The 25,295-nt window shown below is 40.3% G+C and overlaps 2 protein-coding genes across 2 annotated transcripts in view; both read right to left on the minus strand.

Moving 5' to 3' along the window:
• Positions 1 to 563: 563 nt before the first annotated feature.
• The window catches only part of LOC132160094 (NACHT, LRR and PYD domains-containing protein 3-like), a 274,868-nt gene continuing 250,136 nt past the window's right edge, over positions 564 to 25,295 (minus strand). Inside the window, exon 13 of the mRNA XM_059569808.1 lies at positions 564 to 670. Within this exon, the coding sequence (XP_059425791.1) occupies positions 622 to 670 (49 nt within the window). The 3' untranslated portion in view covers positions 564 to 621. The remainder of the gene's footprint in view (positions 671 to 25,295) is intronic.
• On the minus strand, positions 5,819 to 24,282 carry LOC132160103 (Fc receptor-like protein 6). The gene is given in 6 exon segments (XM_059569824.1): positions 5,819 to 6,025; positions 16,144 to 16,257; positions 16,352 to 16,594; positions 16,900 to 17,181; positions 23,798 to 23,968; positions 24,153 to 24,282. Coding segments are annotated over 6 exon segments (945 nt in total). The 5' UTR covers positions 24,253 to 24,282; the 3' UTR covers positions 5,819 to 5,990.

Here is a 25,295-nt window from a genome sequence, read left to right on the forward strand (position 1 = left end):
CATAAAAACACTAACATTACAGAACATAGCTGGTTTGGTGATTATTGTATTGTTGTATTGATTACTAATATACCATAGTAAAACTACAGTTACTGTGGTAAAAACATGGTAAATGTCCCGTTTACTGTGTTTTAACTTCAGATTTCATTTATTACTTTTGTAAGTGTCGTGATAAACATGATTTTACTACAAATACCACATAATTGAACCTGAAATTAACATAAAACGGATCGAAGGTCTATGGCACGTCACGTGACCGATAGAGTTTAATCACACTAATTACCAGCTGTGTTCATTTAGTTAAACGCAATGAAACTCAAAGACAGCCGCGGATGACCGATATAATACAGCGATTAAACATATGGCGCTAATCTGAGTAATAAAGAAGACAGAATACATTTTATAAAAGTTATTAAAAGAGCGTATTTACGACTACTCACCCAAACTGTGGAACTGACAGCAAGTATCGCGATGTGTGCTGAATGAGACTTCTTGAACGAGATTTCATAGCGATAAACATCTCATGTCCTCGCGTCGAAATTCTGACGCCAAAAGTTTCCCACTGAAAGTAATGAAGGTCGTAGGGCGTCGATATTTCGATGCCGAGAGGCACATTTGGCGTCATAAAAGTGACGCTAGGGGCGCTTGACCATGCTTCGGTTTTTGACGCCTTTGGAGTGAGAATGGGTTGAGAATATACACTCACACCTGATATTTACCGGATGCTGTTAAGAGATAGGTTTTGTGTGATATACAAAACTTATCATCACAGACGAAATCATGGTAAAAATTACTTTATAAAATAATCGTAGTTGAAACTTTCTCAGTGATCAGTTTAACTTCATCTGATAGCACAAATTCAACAAGTTGTTATTTTACCAAAGCAAAGACAATGGAAAATTACTGCTTCGCAACACTGTCCGGAGACATTCCCTCTGATATCTAACCTGTTAAAACAATACAGTGCACAATCATAAGGTTAAACAGTAATGAAGCAATGGCAATGACTAGTGATTTAAACCAATCTTCACTGATGCAATATGACCCATTTTGGGTGATGAACAGAATGTGTGCCTTAATACATGTACGATTTTGGGTGATCTGAAATAAAAAGCATTAAATCAGAATGGCTGTGGATTCTGTGGAATCACATCAATGCTGATATGGCATTGTTGGGAAATCTTTTCCGTTTATCAGTTTTAGCTCTATGGCTGAATTTGAACATGCTTAAAAACATGAACACCTTTACTTTTCAAGTGAAGTTACATGAGCAGACCCTTAGGAACACTCTGTAGTCTAACATAATTCAATAAAATAAAATAAAAATGACCCTAATTTTATGCTGATTTATTTTCTACTGCAGGACACAGACCCAGGATTCATTCACAAGGGGAGAAGATGAGAATCTTAACTATCGTTGAAGATGATGTTGCCACTATCCACTCAAACTTATAAAATATAAAAATATAAGGTGCCTCTAGTAAAGCAGATTGGGCCAGGTAATGAGCAAGACTTTTGTCACAGTTTTTACTCTCCTCTTTGGCTTGATTTATGCCCCCCATGTGGACTGTGCTAAAGTATTAAAATACACCAGTTGTAACTGGTTAAGAAAAAAATTAATTTGCTTAGAAAAAAGCGTTTATTTGTCTTGACCTAAAGTGCTCCGTGGGGCTGATTTTTTTGCATAGTCCTTCGAAAGACTGTCCAAGTAGCTGCAATCCATATGGATAATTGTAAGGTTGAGCATTTATTTATTTTAGATTGTACTCTATTTTTGTGCAGTCTTTTTTTAATATAAATCTTGAAGAGTGGAATAGAACTTCATCACCTTATACTGTAATATAGTATAATATATCACCTTATACTGTAATACCTGATGCAAATAGAAAATGTGCTGTTTTGCAGAATGCAGAATATTTGTTAATAAAGTCAGTCTGGTTAGTAATGAGTGAAGCTGGTAATGCTGTTTGTGGAGTTGTTTAATCAGATCTTGAGAGAGATAATGTCTTTTATCTTCAGTTTATCTAAAGCTGTGTCTGAATAAGGTTGTAGTTTGTGTTCTTATTCCTCTTAGAAAGATGATTGAAAGAATGTTTCAGGAACACTAACCTTTAAATAACATTCTTGTAACATTTAAGAAACTGGATATTTTTATGTTCTTGGAATTTTACAAATCAACGTTCGTATAATGTTGAATTTTAAATAAAAATTAAGTTGAAAGAATGTTTGAGGAACATTATACCTTTTTAAAACACATTCCTCTACCGTCATTAAAAGTGGACATTTGTCACGTTCCCAGAACCAACACTGAATATTTGGAGAACGTTCTTATAACAAAAGTCTGTTAGCTGGGGCAAAGCTGAGATGTAGTGTAGGATGATTGATATGTATGACTTACAACAAGCAGATCGAAGAATACAAGTACTTCTGTCAAGTAATCGAAGAAGCTGAAAAAGAGAGAAGAGAATTATTTTATAAATCATAAAAAGGTTCAAATGTATAAATTGTATGATAACATCTGAAAATAAGAACAAATAAGCTATATGAGTTCACATTAAGGATAGTTCACCCATAAATGAAAATTATATCATCTACGGAATAATTATTAATTATTATAATTATTATAATATAATTTTTTCATGGTATACATTCCAAAAGCTAATAAAGGCTCTTGATTTATTAATATATTTATAGCATCTAAAAATCCACAAGAAGAATGCAGCAATGCATCTGATGCGACTTTTTTTATTATTATCATTATTATGAATAGTATTAATAATACTAATAACTTTTATTTGTATTTTAATTATTATTATTTGAGTTTATTTTGTATTAATAGTAGTAGTAGTACTAATATCATTATTATTATTATTAACACTGATTGAAATAAAAATAATTATTGTTATCATGAAAACAATATTAATATTATTACATATTTAAATATTATTAAATGTAGTGGTATTAATAATATGACTGACGAATGGCCGATTTCATTATAAATCTGATCTCATCTTTACAAGACAGGTCTCGCTCTCTTTAGGTGCACGCGCCAGCACGGCCAGCACTCACGCGCTCACGCACTCGCAGCCAAGCCTGTGAGACAACGCGCTTTCCAAAGTAACGTAACAATATTATTATTAACAATTATATAATTTATTTATTTTAAAGTAACGATATAACATCAAAGACATGACTGAAATAAACGTTAACATAATAGACATGCCTGATGAAACAAAAAAAGTTTCTTTCAATCTGAGCGGATTTCCCAAAAGACGTCACACAGACTTAACGGCATTTAATTGTGGTGACAGTAAACTATGGGGAAAGAACCCCGGAAAACCATTGTTTAAGTGAAAAGTAGTGGTAAATTTCCTGGAAAAGACAGTTAATCAATTTTATGACAATTTAAAATGTTTATATGTGAATGCGGCAGTTATTTATCTGGCTACCCTGTAGGCCTACCAATAATATAGTAACGTTATGCTATGATTCGTTTTATTATTTATTTTCTTCAAAGTTTCAAGTATCATTTACTTTTGTAGTGGGCTCGTATGTTTTAAAAGTAATGTAGCCTACCTAAATCGGTTAAGTAAAAAGTACTTTACCTCAGAAAAGCTGGTAATGAAAATGTCCAATGTCTGTTGATGTCCACTATGAAAACCGGGTTCTGCGCGCGGTGGTCACACCTGCTTATATACCCGCCGGCAGGTTTCGCGGGCATGGCACGCGAAGAATATCAATTGTGACAGAAGATTATATATATATATATATATATATATATATATATTTTTTTTTTTTTTTTATTATTTATTTAGTAACTTTAGAAAATAAAAATATTAACTAAATTGGCTAGATTAACGAAATTGATTAACAATTAAAATTAAATTAAATTTATTAAATAATAAATAAAAATGAATCAGTTGTGCAGTCAGTGTTGGGTACCTAAGGGATGGGAAAATATACATAGCATAGAATAATATTCAACAACCCATAGGTGGTGATATATGCGAGTCACATATATATAATGTTTATACTCAACGTGTCAGCCAAGACGTATATCTGCTGTCTTCCCTCGTGGGTGCCATTTACGAATCTCCCGAGACAGGCCCAGATTGGCTAATCGGGAGCACCAGGAGAATTCCTGGTGGACCGGTCTGTTTTTTTGGCCGCAAGGGCCGATGTTGTTATGCCACTGGAGTTGAAATATAGATGCTGTTTGAGGTAGACTTTAAGACCAATCCTCTGTCAGATGATTTGCACTAACAGCAATTCTCTTTCACCATCTGCATTTTGATTTTGCCAAATTAGTTTAGGCGAATGTAAACAACTTATTGATCATGAGCCCAACACACAGCAAGGCAGGAAAACATTCAATCTACCTGAGGTGAGACATATTTCACTATTGTAAGTTAATGCTGTTAAAGTGCCGTTATTATGAAATTTTTGAACAATTTTCATGCAGCTCTAAGTGAATAAAAAACATCCTATATAAAGTTATTGTCTCTCAAAAGAAAGAGTCGACTCTGATTCATTAAAACGAGTCATTTTTAAAATGAATCCCAAGTAGAGTTCTTCATGGAGGACCGAGACCCGAGGACCTGGGACCTGACCCAGGATCTGTGTGGTTTCGGGGCTATATTTAAATGGTCAGCTGGGTCCGGGCCGGGTCCCAATCTATTACTTCGGGTTTGAAATCGAGGAATTGAAAAGAACTGATATCTGTTGATACTCAGTTTAATTTGATATTAGCCTGAACTGTTAAACTACAGTAGCTTTTTTTTTCTTTCTCAAAATTGCAGCTATGGGGCAAAGTGAGCCAAATGTTGTGGGGGAAATTGAGTCTGCATTTTAACTTACCCCATCATAAGGCACTTTAGTTAAGTTAAATCTCTAAATTATAAACTAATGTTTTAATGTGATGTTACTGGTTTAGTTTATCATATATACTGTACATATTTTGTAGTTTATTTAATAGGGACAGTGTACAAGTGACCAACTCCTTCTCTGATAAGAACCAGAAAATGCTTTTCATCACATTATAAACAGATATATCCCTTCATCTGTATAACTAATGGCCAACAAACCCTGTTTAGTCTGTTTTAAGAAAGGCTACAATTTAGTTTTCAACATATTGTTTCAGAAATGCAAACAATTAAACACTGAAATTTAAACCTCATTTGGTTGGTTTTATGTTGTTAAAGTTAACATTATGAAAAAATATATGTAAATATGTTTGTAAAAGTAAATTATTAAATTAGGTTTTATTTTGTTATTTATTTCACATAGGTTTGAATCAGATTTGGTCAGATGGTGCATCTTACCCCCTGACTCGACTCGGGTCACCTTACCCCTAACCCGGGGGAAACTGAGCCATGGAAACACTTTTCTTATAAGAAACCATATTTTTAGAACCCTTTGTCATACATTCTGATCATTTCAACATCATAGGGAAACTTTCATTTGGATAGGATAGATACTTTCATTGTATTTCTGATCTTGCCCCACTGGATCTTTAGTGGAGCGGGAACAGTCCACTTTGAGCTGGGGTGAGGGTGAGGGGTGTTGAGAGGGGTATCTCAGCCGATGATGGCAAAGGGCCCTCAAATGAGGCGTTATGCAGATTGACATCCATGTCTATTTTTAAAGTCAATATAAAATCAAAATGTTCCTTTATTTAATTTCTTAGCTATTCCAAAGATAAAAAGCAACATATATAAAAGGCTTTTTTTACGTTCCAATTAATTCCTGAAAATCAAGATTTGAAAAATCATGTTTTTTTGTTACACATTTTGTGGTATTCTGTATTCTGTTTCACTCAGAAGTCAAAAGAGTTGTGATGCTGGTTCATGTTGACTTTAACAACTGTGAGATGCCAAAAGAGTCACTCCCAAAACATTGACATTTACAGTAAGTCATGTTCAGTCTGAACTGAGACACTGAGAGATTCCAGGATGAAGCTGGAGTTTTCTCACCATCACGACAGATTAAGATCAGATTGCAGTTTCTTGTTCTTCAACAGATCCATCTGTTAAATAAACACAAAACAATCAAGCATTTAATTGAACAGCTATGTATGTTTTTTTTCTCTCTATGTTTATTGTTTTTATGAACTATCTACCATCATCTTTTAACTATATTTAAACAAATTTGACTAGAAAACACCAAACAAAAAAATCATGTCTTTTGTCAGTGAGGAAAAAGTGTATTGTAGGGTAAAAGATAAACAGGAGAAGTGAGACAGATTCAATTGAACTGATTTGTATTACAGAAATTTTCACAATTCATGCTGTTTCAAAGCAACTTTAGTGAGCACCTTACAAACCCAAAGCACGACAAGCTGCACAGTATTAATGATAACTAGATTAAAGCAATAAGCCCCAAGCCCCGCTTCGTGTTATGCCTAAAAATGTCCCTTAGCTGTTATAAATTCACTGTAAACCACGGCTTCATGGGGTTTATTGTTTTTATAAAACAGTTGTGAGAAAGCCCTAACCACGCCCCCTAATGGCACGTAGCATGCGTAGCTCAGTTAGGAGCGGACATTTTGACTTGACAGCAGCAGGTTACAAATCAGGCTGGCTGGACTGTTTATTCTACGGTTGTTTATGTTTTTCTGTGTGTAAATGATTACGGGTGAGTTCATACATATATATATATATATATTGTATTTGTCATTCATATCATTGTTTTGAATGTCGATGTATGCCCATGAATCGAACGCATTTTAAACTGCGTCATAGATGAAAGTGAAACTGAAAGTGATATTGAAAGTGAAATCAAACGCATTTGTATCGGGCATTTATCGTGCTAATAAGTGTATTTCTATTATAATAAAAAGGATAATGTTCACTTCCTAGTTACATTACCCAGTTTGTTCATTATTGTTAGAACTGTCAATTGATGATGTTGCTTAGTTTGTGCTCTTAATATAGAGCATATGCAACGAAAGGGCGATCTGCTTGTCATTGCTTATTTTATTAATATAATCTGCAAATAATGTATGTTAATTAATCTATTACTGAATAACTGAATGTCTGTGTCATATACTGATATATTTACTACTGTTTTCTTTGTATTTCTTCTGTTTATAGACCACATTTGTGTGAAGTAACATATTCAACCAGTCTATGATTAAAAAAGTTAAATTGGGATCCTCTCTCCTGTTTCTCTAAACGGAAACACACACCACCATCTTGGCTGCACTACACATGAACCCACTGAGCGTCTCATATGCTCGTATATGGTCCTTCGAGCCGGAAGTGCATCAAGATGGACCCTGAACCTCCCAATACAACTGAGCCCGTCGTCCAGCCTCGTCCTCCAAGAGAGAGACACCTTCCTGCCCATCTCGCTGATTATGACGTCGAACTCCCACCTAACGTACATCCAGAGCCACCTCCTGCTGATTCGACTTCGCAGAGACCATCTAGACCATCAAGACATGCATCTAGATCCATTTCTTCTGGTACGGTGTCCAGTACTTCATCAAGATCTCATCGCAGTGCACAACACAGATCTCCCAGACATGGACTCTCCGATCTTCAAGCGGCCTTGTTGGAGGAAAGGCTAAAGACTCTGGACTTGGAAGAACTTCAACAGCAGATCGAAGAGGAAGCCATTTTAGATAAGGAGTGTGAGAGACTAGATGCACAGGCTAGAGAAGCACAGTATAGACAGGAACAAGCCACTAAGGCTAGAGAGTTACTAGCTAAGCGGGTAGAAAGCCGCAGACTTCTCAAAAAGGTCCAAAATGAGCTTGAGGTTGCTAAATATGTTTGTGTACTTCTTAAACAGGAATCTCAAGATGTTAATGTCGCTGCTTCACAGTCTAGCTTAGCTGTTGATCCTCTGTCTGAGGTAAGCACTAGACCACAGATAGCTGCTGCTACCACTGATGTTAAATCATCTGCCCAAGTAATGCCTAGTCATTCTACCCCTTGCCATGTTAACTTCGTACCTGTGTCATCAGTAATGCCTTCCCCCATATTACCTGCCGAACACATTACTGTTTCAGTTGCTGAATCCCCATTCAATTCTGTAACCTCAGCTGCCGAGGTAACCCTGCCCAACACAGTTACAAGGTCATCGGCTTCACTAGTTACTGCACCGCCCACCTTAAAGTCTAGGTCAGATTATGCAGCTCCTTTACCCCCTGTAACCTATAGTCATACACCCCCTGTCAGTGTCCTGCCTACAGTTTCATCTACAGTACCTATAACATTAGGGGCTCCCTTACAGGCTCAGTCCTACCATTTCACGAATCCTAGCTCTCACTGGACAACAGTACCCTATCCTGCTCCCCCATCTGACGCCGCTCATAATCGGGCAGTGATGTACCCCTGTCCAGCCCAACCACCTGGTCTGGAAATGTTAGCTGCCTCAGCTTACAGGGTCCCAAAGCCAGCAATTCCATACTTCGATACCAGTCGAGAAAGTGACTTTGCATTATTGAAGATGGCCTTAGACAATGTAATGAATAACCAGCCTCAGTTGAGTGAACATTACAAGTATCAGGTCCTTTTAAGTCACTTAAAACTTCCCAATGCTCTCCAGTTGGCCAAAGCCTATGTGTATGACCCCAGACCATACACAACTGCACTACAAGCACTGCAGGATAAATACGGCCAACCACGTCAACTGGTTCAGTCCGAATTATGTGTCATACTGAATGCACCAGCAGTCAAGTTCGGTGATGCAGAAGCTTTTGACTCCTTTTCCCTATCTATCCAAACACTTGTAGGAATGCTCAGAACTTTGGAAGGCCCAAATGGATACGAGCTGCGCTGTGGCTCTCATGTTGATCGATTGTTAAGCAAGATGCCACCGTCATATCGTGATGGGTTTGTTGAGCAGTGTTTCAGTCGAGGTATTTTGCAAACTGGCACAGACCGCACTTATACTTTACCCAACCTGTCTGCATGGCTGCAGATGAAGTCACAAGCAAAGTGCATTTCCAATAAAGCAGCTACTATGTGTCAGATTGATATGGCTAGACCCATCAAGAAAGATCTGCAAAGGTCAGTACCTTTTCGTTCAAAGGAGAGATCCACATCCATCTTGTACTCAGCTGATGCCAGTTCAGCCTTGCAGGGACCAACGAAATCTCAGACTTCCTCTAAGATTCAGCCCTTCTGCCCATACTGTAATACAAAGGACCACTTCCTTAACATGTGTCCCAAGTTCAAGATAATGACTACAGATCAAATAGTACAGTGGATAACCAATGAGAAGCGCTGTTGGAAATGTGGGCGAACCCATAAGCCAGACAGTTGTACTCTGAAAAGAACCTGCACCAACTGTAAAGAGTTACATCTGACCATCTTGCATGATGCAGCTTTACAGATCCAAAAAAGTGTGCTGCTGGTCAAGATTCCTACCCCTCAGGTCTATTTAGACCGGCCCAACAGATCTCAAAAGGTAATGCTCAAGATAGTCAAGGTCTTACTGCACAACCATAAGAATGTAATGGAAGCATATGCAGTGTTGGACGATGGTTCAGAGCGCAGCATTGTTTTGTCACAGGCTGTAGTTCAGTTGAACCTCCCCACTGAACCTGAAACACTAACACTACGCACAGTCCATCACGATGTAGTTAATTTGCACGGAGCCACTGTTTCCCTCAATGTGTCACCCTTGCACAGACCAGGCAAGAAATACCTGATTCCTCATGCATTCACTGCAGATAACCTTAGACTCTCTGAACATTCCTACCCTGTGTCTGCTCTCCAGCACAAGTACGAGCACCTTAGGTCCTTGCAATTACCCTGGATTGACCGTGCCCAACCTTTATTGCTTATCGGGTCTGACATGCCTCACCTGCTTACTCCTGTCCAGCCAGTGTGTATGGGACCTGCAAATGGACCAATTGCCATCTGTACTAGACTTGGTTGGACCCTTCAAGGTCCCACAGGGCTTAGTCATCCCATCCTTTCCACCCCACAGTGTCTTCACATAACCACAACCACGTCGAATACTGAGTTATTCAAGAATGTGGAACGCCTCTGGCAAATTGATACTCTGCCCTATGTAAATGAGAAAACAGCCACTCGCTCCAAGCAAGACCAGTATGCCCTCTCTCTTCTCCAGTCACATACTACCAAGGTAGAAGTCAGCCGCTTTATGTGATACGCCACTCCCTTGCTCAGGCGGCCCAATGCTGAACTTCTTAGAGCCCCTAAAGAAGCAGTGATGGCAAACCTTCGAAGCACTGAGCGTAAACTTGCTAAAGACCTTAGGCGAGCTGAGTCATACTGTTCTGAAATGAAGAAACTGCAAGAAGCTGGCTATATAGCAGAGATATCAACACAAGAAGCTGAGCAATCCCCTGAGTCGTGGTACATCCCTCACCATATGGTGACACATAACAACAAGGACAGAATAGTTTTCAACTGCTCTTATTCATACCAAAGCCACGCTTTAAATGAGATCCTCCTACCTGGGCCCATTCTTGGGCCGTCGTTACTTGGTGTCTTGCTGAGGTTCCGTGAACATCCTGTAGCTATCAGCGGAGATGTGAAAGGTATGTTCCACCAGGTTCGCCTCTTGCCAAGTGATAAGCCAACTGTACGCTTTCTGTGGAGAAACATGCAGAGAACAGAACAGCCTAAAATCTACAAATGGCAAGTTTTACCATTCGGCACAACATGCAGCCCATGCTGTGCCATATATGCACTCCAGGAAATTGCCCAGAACCATCCGCAAGTGGATCCAACTCTGGTGAAAACGGTCAAAAGTTCTTTTCATGTAGACAACTGTCTCCATAGCCTTCATACTGCTGCAGAAGCTAGAGCATTAGTAGACAACTTACGGAAACTTTTGCTCACCGGCGGATTTTATCTTCGTCAATGGGCCAGCAACCGACCTGAGGTTATTCAGCATCTCCCCTCTGAAGCAAGATCACAGAATAGTGAACTCTGGCTATCACAGAAGAGTACTGACCTCCTGGAAGGTACACTTGGGCTACTGTGGAACTGTCTCACAGACTCGTTCAGCTACAAACCCAGCCAATCCGGATGCCTTGAACCCACTCTATGGAATGTCTACAGCGTTTTAGCATCACAGTATGATCCCCTGGGTTATCTAATTCCATTTACAACCCGAGCCAAAGTGCTGGTCCAAGATTTGTGGAAGAACAATCTAGGGTGGGATGACCCAATCACATCTGACAGCCTGTTAACTAGATGGCAAGACTGGCAGCAAGAGCTCCACCATTCAGATCAGGTTGCAATGCCAAGGTGTTACACTCCGTATGAAGGACAAGTGGAAATCCTCAGTCGGGATTTACATATATTCTGCGATGCATCTGAGAGGGCCTACGGCTCCATGGCCTACATGCGCACAGAAAACAATGAAGGACATGTCCATGTCTCATTTGTGTTAGCTCGTTCACGAGTGGCACCTCGGAAGCAGATGACGATCCCTCATCTGGAACTAAGTGCGGCACTTACCGGAGCGCAGGTGGCTAATGTCCTTCAAACAGAACTAACTGTCAACATCAATCGTATTATTCTCTGGTCTGACTCAGCCACAGTCCTCCAATGGCTTAAATCCGACTCATGCAGATACAAAGTCTTTGTGGGAACACGGGTGGCTGAAATTCAATCACTCACTAATATTGATTCCTGGAGGTACGTTGATTCAGCTAACAACCCTGCTGATGTCATAACCCGAGGCCAAACATTAAAGGAATTAACCCCACCTTGCCGTTGGATTACTGGACCAAATTTCTTGCACCAGTCAGAGTCATGTTGGCCCACTTTGCCAGCAGTTGAAACTGAACCAGAGGCAGAACTGAGAAAGTCAGCAAACTTCCTGCATGTGTGCACAAATCCAGACATTCCCATTCCTGATGTTAACCAATTTAGTACTTGGTCTGAGCTACTAAAATCTACAGTGACATCCCTTTACGGGGCGGCTACCTCTCCCATGCAGTCACCAAATGATTCAGAGAGTTACATATCCGCAGAGAGGCTCCTCCTACAACAGGCTCAGAAAGATTCCTTTCCAGACGAGTTTAAAGCTCTCACTTCTGATAGACCATTACCATCTAACAGTAGATTAGCATCCTTATCACCTGAGTATGATAAATCCAGTGGACTTATCAGGGTTGGAGGGAGGCTGAGACATGCTAAACAAATGGAATTGGATGCTATACATCCCATTGTGCTTGATCCGCAACATCACCTAACCAAGCTTCTGATCAAGGAATATGATTCCTCCCTTTTACATCCTGGGCCAGAAAGAGTATTTGCTGAGCTGAGAAGACGATACTGGATTCTGCGAGGAAGGGAAGCAATCAAGAAGCATCAATTCAGGTGTCTGGACAGCCAGAAATGGCGCGCTAAACCCGTTGTACCCAAAATGGCCGACCTCCCATCCGCACGCCTACGTCTGTACAAACCCCCATTCTATTCCACTGGGATGGATTGTTTTGGTCCATTCACAGTCAAGATTGGTCGACGTACCGAGAAAAGATGGGGAATAGTTTTCAAATGTCTGACCACCCGTTGTCTCCATCTTGATCTATTAGAAAGCTTTAAGACAGATGCATTTCTAATGTCTCTCCGCTGATTCATAGCACGAAGAGGGAAACCATTTGAGCTTCTTTGCGATAATGGAACAAACTTTGTTGGAGGAGACGAGGAGAGGAGAGATGAGAGCAGCTTATGAAGCGATGACGCCTCAACTCAGGGAACAGCTGGCAGAACAACAGATTTCGTTCAGATTTATTCCACCTGGTGCCCCTCATTTCGGGGGAGCATGGGAACGGGAGGTTAAATCAGTAAAGCAGGCCTTAAAGGTAGTACTGAGAGATCAAACATTAACTGAAACTGTACTGCGAACCGTGCTCACCGAAGTTAAAGGCATCCTAAATGCTAAGCCTTTGGGATACGCATCCTCAGACGTGTCCGATTTGGACCCAGTTACGCCCAGCATCCTACTAATGGGTCGTCATGATTCTTCTCTCCCACAAGTGCTCTATGATTCAAGTAATCTTTTGGGTACCAGAAGATGGAAACATAGCCAAGTACTCGCTGACCATTTCTGGTCTAGATTCATCCATTACTACCTTCCGAATCTACAAGAAAGACAGAAATGGCGTAAAGATGGGGGAGAAATTGGTCTAGACCAGGTGGTACTGATAGTGGATTCACAACTTCCACAAGCATGTTGGCCAGTAGGTAAAGTGACCAACATTTTCCCTGGACCGGATGGGCGTATCAGAACAGTTGAAGTGCAGGTACACAATCGCACATATGTAAGACCTGTATCCCGTTTAGTCCCACTCCCTAAATTCTCTGATGATGACCCTATTGAGCCTACTAATTAGCTAGGTTTTCTCACTATTTCAAATGTGCTTACACACATTTGGGGGCGGCTGTGTGAGAAAGCCCTAACCATGCCCCCTAATGGCATGTAGCATGCGTAGCTCAGTTAGGAGCGGACATTTTGACTTGACAGCAGCAGGTTACAAATCAGGCTGGCTGGACTGTTTATTCGACGGTTGTTTATGTTTTTCTGTGTGTAAATGATTACGGGTGAGTTCATACATATATATATATATATATTGTATTTGTCATTCATATCATTGTTTTGAATGTCGATGTTTGCCCATGAATCGAACGCATTTTAAACCGCATCATAGATGAAAGTGAAACTGAAAGTGATATTGAAAGTGAAATCAAACGCATTTGTATCGGACATTTATCGTGCTAATAAGTGTATTACTATTATAATACAAAGGATAATGTTCACTTCCTAGTTACGTCACCCAGTTTGTTCATTATTGTTAGAACTGTCAATTGATGATGTTGCTTAGTTTGTGCTCTTAATATAGAGCATATGCAACGATCGGGCGATCTGCTTGTCATTGCTTATTTTATTAATATAATCTGCAAATAATGTATGTTAATTAATCTATTACTGAATAACTGAATGTCTGTGTCATATACTGATATATTTACTACTGTTTTCTTCGTATTTCTTCTGTTTATAGACCACATTTGTGTGAAGTAACATATTCAACCAGTCTATGATTAAAAAAGTTAAATTGGGATCCTCTCTCCTGTTTCTCTAACCGGAAACACACACCACCATCTTGGCTGCACTACACATGAACCCACTGAGCGTCTCATACGCTCGTATAACAGTTATTCCATAAGGTAAGGTTTCACAGAATAAAACAGAGCAAATAAAGTGTATTGATATAAGTAAGGGATAATAAACGGCTAGCTGTGCATTAAATGATTTGAATGCAGGACATGGAGCCGAAGAACCACCTGATGCACAGCGGATTGTAGAATTGTAGAAGTAATCCATGCCTATACTTATATATGAATAAATCTGAAATTATATCATAGCGAACATGTCTGTTAAGAAGAGAATAACAAGAGAATATTAGATAAATTTATTTGCGTTGAGTTTGTATGGGTTTGGAACAACACGGGAGAATAAATTATGACCATTTTCATTAGTTTGGTGAACTAACCCTTTAAAGAGCAGCCCTCCACGCACATGAAAATGTGTGAAGTATGTGAATGTCATGTCTGTTTAAATCTTTCAGTAAAGTAGCAGCTTTCTGAAAGCTAAATATTTATTCAAACAATATCACATGCCCTCACACTAGTGCTGCCATGATAGCATTCAAGAGTGCTGTGATAGACATGGAAATTAAACAAACACACAAAGTGTGCGATGCAAGGCACAGCGGAAGTGTGTTTGCTAGTTTCAGTCCGGCGCCGTTTGCATTTTCCCATCCAGCACCACGTCGTTTAATTAGCAAATGCATTTGTGCTCATTTGTGCGGCCATGGTCGTGCTTGTGTAAAAAAGAGGTGTGTTCAGGCGCATTGCTGGCGCATTGCTATTTTAAGGAGCTGAAAATAGACTGTGCCATAGTCCAAGTCAAACCTGGTCTAAAGTCTGGCGCAATGTTTTTCCGTTGTTATTTAAAGAGCGTGTTAGTATAGGCGGGTCCACAATGCGCATACATGCTACTTATTAAACACAGGTATGCACAGCAACACAAAAACATGCTAAATATTAAAAAATAAAAGATTGCAATGCATAAGATTTTTTGTAGGCTAATTAAATATGATATAATATAAATGCCTACATGCCATAATGGATGGTTATCGCATGTATCAGAATTAGGCTATCTATGTGCTCGCACACAAGCAGCTCCGTTTCATCTCGGAGACGCATTTTGTCTTTGCGCTTGCCAAATTCCACCGTGTAAATAGCAAATCCATCATGGCACGAGCACAACTGGCTCTTAAAGGGAATGGAAGATGAGATTCTGATCGGTATATATTGCATGTTACGCCCAAAAAACACCCATTACTCATTAAGAGAATAGGGGATAACCTGTTTAGATCATGCGCCGGGGCGCGCCAACCGTTTTTCCATCGTTAAAATAGCAAAAGTGGATTTGGACATGCCCTGAGTGCACTTTACGTTTAGATCGTTAAAATAAGGCCCAAAATTTTTAAATGATAAAACTGACTACTTACGTCTCCTTACTGATGTGAATGCACCTCTATCTGAAAATGAATATATTTGAATTCAATGTTTTATTTTTTCAAATGTTTTTCACTTTTTTCTATGAATGCTGGTCAAAGAAGAGAATGTCCTTTCCTCTAAACTGATGGAACAGTGGTTTTAAAGGAGGACACTGCCCTGGATGATGTAAAAGATGTCACATGCATTCGCTGTGGTGATGGGGCTTCTTCATGACTACATCAGTTATAATAAAGAGATCATGAACATTGACAGTGATGCATGATCTGTATTCATGGACTAGGAAGCAAACTTTAAGTGTATAATTTGTAAAAACTAAAAGTTAAACGCTTGTTCTGTTTACACTCTGTCATTCATACACATGCTCACATTCTTTCACACGTATGTTTCTGATAAATGTCATAATATCAGTGTTAATATTGTGGTTTATTTACTGTCATGCCAGAATAATTGGTAAAGAACTATTAACTTATTGTACAATTATTGTATAATAGTTTTTTTGTATAATATTTTTATAGATAGATAGATAGATAGACCTACCAGTAGGTTGGCTTTCTTTTGATGACTAATTTAGTGTTTAACTGGATATAATGATTATAAAGTAATAAATCAGACAGGTATTTACCTCTCATCCTGCAGCATTTGAAAATCAGCACGACTGTCACGAGCAGATATGGACAAACTGCCAGTACAGAAGTGAGTGTGTGGAGGACAGAGATCTGAGATCCTGAATGAGACACTGAAGAAGAGACACACAAGCACTTTATCAAGCACCATATCTGAAGGAGAACATAAGAAGAAATAAACCAGCTCACAGTTTGATTGACTCTCACCTGTGACTGAGATCCAGCTCTCGGGTGACTCTCCTCTCTCTGGGTGTTTGCAGGAGTAGAAACCCTCGTCTGACTTTGAGACAGTAGAGATGATTATCTCTGTAGTTTGATTCTGGATGAGTGACCCATCTTTATAGAAACCAGCTCTGAGGTTTGGTGAGGTTGTATTTTGATCTAAACAGCGAAGAGTCAGAGTTTCTCCTTGAGTCACAGGATGAACAGGACTCTCCAGAATCACACCAGCTACAGAAACAGAGCAAACATCAACTGATGAAGAGTACGAATATAGTCAGACTGTATCAACAACAACAACAACAATAATAATAATAAATAATAATACTAATGTGTTATTTAAATGTGCCTTTCAAAACACTCAAGAACAAATAAATGACAATCATAAAATACAAGACAGTAATACAGTCAATTGTCATTTAGGAATAAGATTTTGTGGGGGATTGAATTGAGATCACAATCCATCTACAGTATCTATATCCAAAACATATAATGAGGGCTTTGTGAACTGAATAAACACAGAAACACAGACTCACAGTGTACAGTGATATTAACAGGATGACTTTTCTCTCCAGATTCAGACTCGCACCAGTACACTCCAGTGTCTGATGTTCTGGTGTCTCTGATTGTACATGAAGATCCTGTTTGTGATCCCCACAATGATGATGAACAATCTTTCAGCTGCCTGCTGTCTGTGTATCTTCTCACTGTCCATCCAGTAGAGTTACTCTGATCCTCACAGCTCAGAGAGAGAGAGACAGATGTGAAGTGTTGAGTTCTGCTGGGACTGACCATCAGAGAGACTGGAGGAGAAACACCTGAGAAGACAATCACAACTACTATTCAGAAATCAAGTCAAGTTTTATTGATATAACACTTTACACAAATTATTTCAAAGCAGCTTTTCAGAGAAAAAAAAAATATTCAAGTTATAGTATCAGAAAATTCTAATTTATATTTAAACCTTCATAAACAAAATTACACCTTAATATATTTGTCATTATACCATCAGCAGCAAACCAAAGACAACTGTGATAACCAACAAAAACCTCCATAAGATGATACTATTGGAGAAAAAACCCTGAGAGTCAACTCGAGGATCAGTTCTTCTTTGTCTGTACAGTGTGAACCTAGTAGTGTTTATAGTTAACTGAGTTTGCTGTATATTAATTTACTAAGATATTATTAGTAGACAGATAGTAATCAAACTGTAAAATGATTGATAAAGTGTGTATATGGTTCATCCTATAACATGTGTTGATGTGCAACCTGAGTGTCTTGTGTTGTTCGTAAAGTGCCTCCTAGAATCAGTGTGATCAATGACACAAATATTTAAAATACCTTTTATAATGAAAACCCTTTTATAAACAGGTTAGATTATACATTTTATTACACATATTTGATTATGTTCCCTCAAGTACACTTATGTAAGTAACACTGTTGTGCCACAGTAGTTATATTTTAGTTCCCCATCAGGAACTCGAGCTGCGTCCGAAAACGCTATGGGAATGCCCTTTAGCAGCTCTGAATAATATGTTTTTTTTTTATTTTTTTCAAAAATGCATATATTAAACAGTTGAAGTCAATTTGGACAATCATAAAACACCAAAAGGAAAGAAAAAAAAGGAGAGAAAAAAAGAAAATAAAAAAAGAAAATAAAAACATCAAAGAAGAAAATCATGGTACATGAAAGATCTCATCATATTTTTTCAGAAAAGACGTACATTTTCTATTATCAATTGTTCTTAGTGATTTGATTAAATATTTCACTTCACAAAGGAAATCAATTTTATTGGTCTTAGTATCTTTAACAGAGAGATTCGTATCTCACAATTAGCTGATGATACCACTTTATTTTTAAAAGACAAAGAGCAAGTTTCTCCAGTATTAACTACAATTAATGCCTTCTCTAATGCTTCTGGACTCAAACTTAATTTATCCAAGTGTGAAATTATTTGCTTATTTGATAATGTAGAATCTGAAATTGAAAATATACTAGTTAAAAATGATGTGAAATATTTGGGGATTCATATCTAAACTGACAACAAAAAATTTAATTAGTAGACAGTTTTTGAATTTTTCTTCATGTTTATCCAAAGCTCTGAATAATATGTGAAATTAGTGGGCGTGAATGGGCGTGACGTCATAGGTGGATGATGTAGCGACCAGGATGCTATAAAAGCACGTGAGGTGGAACGAGCGTCAGCTTTTTGTAATTCAGCGAAGCTCTGTGTGTGTGTCAGTTGCTATTTGTTTTGTGAGTCTTATTTAGTGTTGTTTGTCCACTGATAAGATCCATTATATCAAACCTCAGTCAAGAGAAGTTTTGGGCTAAAGCACGCAGCGTTCAGGATGTGTGTTTTTCCTGCCCGTGAGATTGGGGTAGGGACACACGCAGTGTGTTGTCTGCTTGAGAGCGAAGCACGGAGAATCGGTTGTCGAGGGAGTTGATGTCCCTCGATGTGAGCATTTGTTACTGCTTCGTTTCACTCTCAGAAGGCTCTCTTTTGAGGAGGATGCATTTTTCGCAGTGCCGGTCCCGCTTTTGCCGAGGCAGAGCAGTGACTGTGCTCGTGGGTTTCGCTTTCGCGCTTCGCTTGTCTTTCTCCAGGAGATTGACACGGAGGGCGTCGACACACCAGACCACACCAGACCACACCAGACCGTGTTTACTCGTTTGGTTGTTTGGCTCCATTTAATAATGAGGAATTAAATGAGGCACTTATCTTACTATGAGAAGTTAGATACACCATTTTTTTTTCTTGATATGAATCTTACCATGCCATACCGTGTATGCTCGTCTGTTGGTTTACCTGCATTTAATTCTGAGGAATTAAAATCAGTATTAATCTGAATATGATAAGTTAGATATTTCACTTCGATATGAATTGTATCCACTGTTTGGAAAGTTACTTTAAAAAAGTAATTAGTTATAGTTACTCACTACTTGTTCCAAAAAGTAAATGAGTTAGTAACTGAATTACTCTATAATAAAAGTAACTCGTTACCAGGGAAAGTAACTATTTGCGTTACTGTAAAAAAAAAAAAAAAAAAAAAAGTTGCTATATGTCAAAGATTTTGTATTTTTTTAGCAGTTTTCCCAAGTCAGTTGAAATAAGTAGAACAGACAGGTGTTCGTACATAACTTTCAATATTTATTGCACGTCAACAGACAGCAAGAGTTTTATCCTGCACTTCAAGTATTATCTTCGTAAGAAAAGTGTTTTTGGCCACTAGCTTTGTAGATGCGTGTGTCACACATTACATGTACACATTAGCCTACATGCACGTTCTTGCCTTTGACTACAATGAATTTGTAGTAGTGCTTATATCTCCACCTTGAAAATGCCAACTTTTCATCGGATTGCTCCTGACTCGCCATTTCTGCTGCCGCTGCGAATCTTTGTGTAGCTGTTGCGTGTGTGTGTGTGTGTGTGTGTGTGTGTGTGTGTTTGGCGCTGCTGGCGCGTGTGCCGGCATGTGTGTAAAAACACTGGCTCTGATTGGCTACCATGAAACACATGACTCTGCCTTAGCCAATCTTAATCGCTTATCTCATTATTAACCCACCTGCTCACTCACTGTGTGAGTCAGGGGTGAGTTCGGATTACATAGTTTATTAAATCAATGAATAGTAACGCACCAAATTTAATGTTCAGTAATGTTAATGGCGTTGTAACGACGGGAAAAGTAATTAGTTAGATTACCCCGTTACTGAAAAAATAACGTCGTTATCTAACGCCGTTCTTTTAAACGCCGTTATTCCAAACACTGATTGTATCACAAGCCAGACCGTGTTTACTCATCTGATTGTTTTATGGCATTTAATTCTGAGGAATATAATGACATTTATCTCACTTTGAGAAGTTAGATATACAGGAGCTCATAGGATATAAAATTTAAGAGCACATGTTTACCTCTCTTCCTGTGAGGAGGTTGAGGCGGTCAGCAGGGGCTGCTGGGTGGAGCAGTCCCAACCTATCGTGTTCCAGCTCCTCTTTCTGGGGGTGTCACTTTTTGTACTCTGCAGAGTCTAGATTCAGAGTGGCGCTTCGAGTGGTTAAAAAGAGAGCAATCGAGTATTCCTAGCAGACAACGTGGGTCTGAGGAGCGTCGTTTTTAATAGAAGACTTCAGCTTTGAGAGTCCTGATGCTGTGGCTCAAGACCTCGAAGGACAGCCCCCTCTGGGGAAGAGCGTTGTACACTGCATTAAACGGTGCCCGTCTCTCCTCAGTGCCCTCAGGAGATTGATCTGTCAACCCTGCCTGTGTTCCAGGGTGCAGCTTTCTCTGGCGATTGCTTCTCTCAATTATTGCCCGGAAACATAGCGGTGCTTAGAGGCTCGAGACCTCCACAGAGGTCTCTTAAGCAGCTAGTTCAGCTCTCCCCTGCTGGTTCGCCGCTTCAGGGCACCGAGCCAACAGCTCTGATTACACCAGAGATCAGTCTAGAGAGACTGGTTCCCTTAATAGACTATTTAGCAGTGTGGAAACTACTGCTAAACATGTCTCAATGGGTCCTGCACACTCTTGTAATGGAACAGAAGTAGACACCCTCTGAGGACGTAGGCCACCGAGGTGGTCCCTCCTCGCGTAGTGGTGTCCGTATCATACAGCCAGTACCGTTCCAAGGAAGGATAAAGGGTTGCATCCTATTTTAGATCTGCGTCTATTAAACAGCTTAGTCAGGGGACTGAAGTTCAGCACGCTTGCACTTAAAGCAGACAATCAAGTCTGAGGAAATGGTGTCACAATCGATCTAGAAAGATGCAATCTCCATCCTTCCCCATTATAGGAAGTTCCTGAAGTTGACTTTTGGGGGCAAAAGCCTACTAATACCGGTTCTTCCTTTGGCCTTGCATTCTCACCCCACACTTTTGATTGTCTGATATTAGCGCAATCAGACTGGATGGCAGTTCGGACTCGAGATGTCGTTCTCGCTCACATGAAAGACCTGGGGTTTAGACTTAATGCCAAGAAAGTTGTGCTTTCTCCAGTACAGAGAACCACTTATTTGGGCATGGTGTGGGATTCGACCATGGTAAAGGCACGGATGTCTCCTGTTCGGATTGAGTCGATCCTCACCGCAGTCACAAGAGTAAGATAAGGCCGGTCACTCACTGTCAAACAGTTCTAGACTGCTTGGTCTGATGGCAGCTGCGTCAAACATAATACCTCTTGGCCTGCTGTACATGAAACCCTACAGTGGTGGCTCAAGACCAAGGGGTTCTCCCTGAGGGGAAACCCGCTTTGCATGCTCAAGGTCACGCGGAGGTCCTATGTGCCTTAGACATGTGGAGGAGATCTTGGTTCTTGTCTCAGGGTACACCCGGTGCTTAGTGCTCCTTGATGCCGCATAATGCTAGCGACAGATGCGTCCCTCACTGGCTGGGGTGCCGTCATGAGTGGCCACCTTGCCCATGGTCTGTGGAGTGGTCACCATCTGACATAGCATATCAACTGCCTGAAGATGCTGGCCATGCTTTAAGCACTACTTTACTTTTTCCTAGACCTGAGTTGTCACAATGTGTTGGTGCACACCGACAACACAGCGGTGGTCTCTTATATCAACAACCAAGGGGTCTGTGCTCACGCAGTTTGTACAAACTAGCGTACCAGATCTTTGTGTGGTCCCAGGGCAAACTCCTCTTGCTGTGAGCAGTTCACATTCCTGGGCATCTGAATATTGGAGCAGACATCCTGTTGAGGCAGGGGCCGAGGCCCGGGGAATGGAAGCTTCACCCCAATGTGGTGAAGCAGATATGGAGAATATTTAGTCAGGTGGATCTGTTTGCGGCTCAGATGACAGCGCACTGTCCATTTTGGTTTTCTCTGACTCATCCGGCTCCACTGGGACTGGATGCCATGGTGCAGACTTGGCTGAGGCTTCATATGTACACTTTTCCCCCGATCGCTCCGCTCCCAAGAGTTCTGCTGAGAGTATGCCGGGACGGGGTCCATCTTCTATTAGTAGCCCCATTCTGGGTGGGCCGAGTATGTTTCTCGGATTTGTCTACTCGACTGCGCTCCATGGGAGATTACCGTCAGGAGGGGTCTCCTCTCACAGGCGGAGGACACAATATTCCATCCTCGCCCAGAGCTATGGAAGTTATGGGAGTGACCCCTGAGGGGGCACATCTCGTAGCTTTTAGTCTCTCAAACGAAGTTTCTGAGATCATCCTCCAATCCAGAACTCCCTCCATGAGGAAACTGTACACCTTGAGGTGGAAACCTTTCACCTCCTGGTGCGAAGTCTGCCAGCTCGACACAGTTATTTGCCCAGTTGGGACAGGTCTGGAGTTCCGTCAGGCCCTTCTCTCTGCAGGGTTGACCCACTCTACCCTGAGGGTCTACATGGTGGCCATAACAGCCTACCGCGCCCCTCTTGGTGGCCATTCAGTGGGCAGACACCCTCTGTTTACATGTTTCCTCTGTGGTGCACTAAGGCTGAGTCCTCCGGTCAGAAGAAGCTTATGCTAAGCGGTTGATCAGGATGCTATCCTAAAACAACTGATTCCTCTGATCTTTAAGTGAGTCAAGGCTCACTTAAACCAAAGTATGGCAGCCTCCAAGGCCTTCTTGTTAGGTGTGTCTATACAGGACATCTGCAACGCAGCTGGACGGTCCATGCCCCTCACATTCATCAGACTTTATGGTTTAGATCTGCGAGCCCCTCACAGCTCTTCTTTCTCTTGCCTTAGCTGTGCTCTTTGTATACACACAAGGCAGGGACTTGCGAGTCTGGCGGCGTGGGCATTCTCATTCCCATAGTGTTTTCGGACAGAGCTCGAGTTCCTGAAGGGGAACGTCCTAGGTTTCTTGTGTAACCATGGTTCCCTGCATCTCAAAGCCATACTTCCGGCATCCCTGCCAGAGTTTGCTTCATTCCTAGAAGCTGACGCTCGTTCCACCTAATGTGCTTTTATAGCTTCCTGGTCGCTACGTCACCCGCCTATGACATCACGCCCATTCAACTGCTCCCCGGGCGCCGCAGCATAAATGGCTGCCCACTGCATCGGGTGTGTGTTCACAGTGTGTGTGTGTGTGTGTTCACTGCTCTGTGTGTGTGCACTTTGGATGGGTTAAATGCAGAGCACGAATTCTGAGTATGGGTCACCATACTTGGCTGAATGTCACGTCAATTTACTTTACTTTACTTTACTTCATGAGACTGATTTCACATATTATTCAGAGCTGGTCACGCTGAAGGGTGTTCCCATAGCGTTTTTCTCTGGTTAGTTTGGTTTATTTAGACCCTGCTAGTAGATGCAGTAACTACACTTGACAGCAGAAGCATCTTTCTCCATTCACACCATTCAAAAGTAGCTGTATACATTATGACAGCCAGGACAATATTTCAAGACACACCAAGCTCTAAAAGATCACGGAAAATGTCCAGAGTGTCACTCATTCTGTGATTCAGTTTGAACTCACCAGTGACCCATATTAACTGTGTGTTGCTGTACCATGTTTAATAGGCTGGTTCTCCTTTCTTTGCTCTGCACATATAAACTCCTGTGTGTTTTAGAGCAGCAGAACTGACAGTGTATTTTCCTCCAGCTCCTCTGCTGCTGTCTAAGAGAGGCCCATAATGATATCTGTAGTCTGTATAAAGTGAAAAAGTGCAGTTATCTTAAGAAATGAACAGACATTTTTACATGAGTCTCATAAATGACCTTTGTTGGTATAATCAGAGTATTTATATTGATTAAATATTTTTAATCTCTGGTTTCATAAAAAATAAAATAGTTTATTCAGATGTTGCTACATGAAGCACGTTATATCTTACCTGATGAGAAAGTTCCAGTGAACCAGCTGAATGTCCAGCCTGTAGAGGAGCCGTTAACCTCACAGATCAGAGTCACTGGATCTCCTTCAGTCAACCACATCTGAGGAGAAACACTTAATACTGTTCTGGGATCTGAAGGTGAGAAATCACTCATTAATAACATGTTATACTTGTGTGTGTAGGCTATGTGAAGAGATGATCAAACTCGCCTGATACTGTCAGTGTAACTTCATCACTGCGGTGTGATGTCCGTGATCCTCCTCTCTCTGATCCTTTACAGGAGTATTTACCTGCATCAGACTCAGTAACAGAACTGAATATGAGTTCCTGTAGTTCACTGGAAACATAGTCTGAACCGTCTTTATACCAGCCGTACTGCCAGCGAGTGACTCCTTCAGCATTTATGTTACATCTGAGAGTGACTGTCTCTCCTCTGAACACATGTTGAGCAGGTTTGATGGTCACTGTGGGTTTTGGTGTTTCTGTAAAGTGACAACCATTCACAATAAAAATAATGTGCTGTTTTTAGTGTATAAACACAGTTACTTGACTGTAAAACACACATGCTAAATCAGATGAGACTGAAGTGTTGCTCTCTATAGCTGTTAAAGTCACTTATAAAAGATCTGTCAATACACAATCATTGAGAATTTGGAAACTGCTGTTTTTGATAAACTGATGTTTCTTGTCACACCTCAGAATTGTCACATGAATAATTCAACTTATTAAAAGGGTGCATTTATAGTCATAGAAAAATGTGAGTTATTTCTCAAATTTCAGTTGGTTTATAACAGTTCATGGGCGCCGTATGGGGGAAAAAGTTAGGACAATTCCAAGGGCCCCTGACTGACAGGGGGCCCAACAAATAGGTAAAAACTAATTAAAAATTGTGATTATATTATACACTATATAAACCATCATCATTAAGTATATTTCAAATAATAATAAAATGATGATGTCTTTGATTTTACTTATTTTGGCAATAAAAGTTAAATATCACCATTGACCAAAAAATAAAACATCCATATTGACTGACCACCCCCCTGTATCTGCATGAAATGGTTTGGTCCTGCCTGATGGCACTGTTAGGCCTGTTTAGTTAGGCCTAGTTGCAGACAGTCAATCAATGCATGGCATGCTAGC

Source organism: Carassius carassius, chromosome 16 (assembly GCF_963082965.1).
Source record: "Carassius carassius chromosome 16, fCarCar2.1, whole genome shotgun sequence".
Lineage (NCBI taxonomy): Eukaryota > Metazoa > Chordata > Actinopteri > Cypriniformes > Cyprinidae > Carassius > Carassius carassius.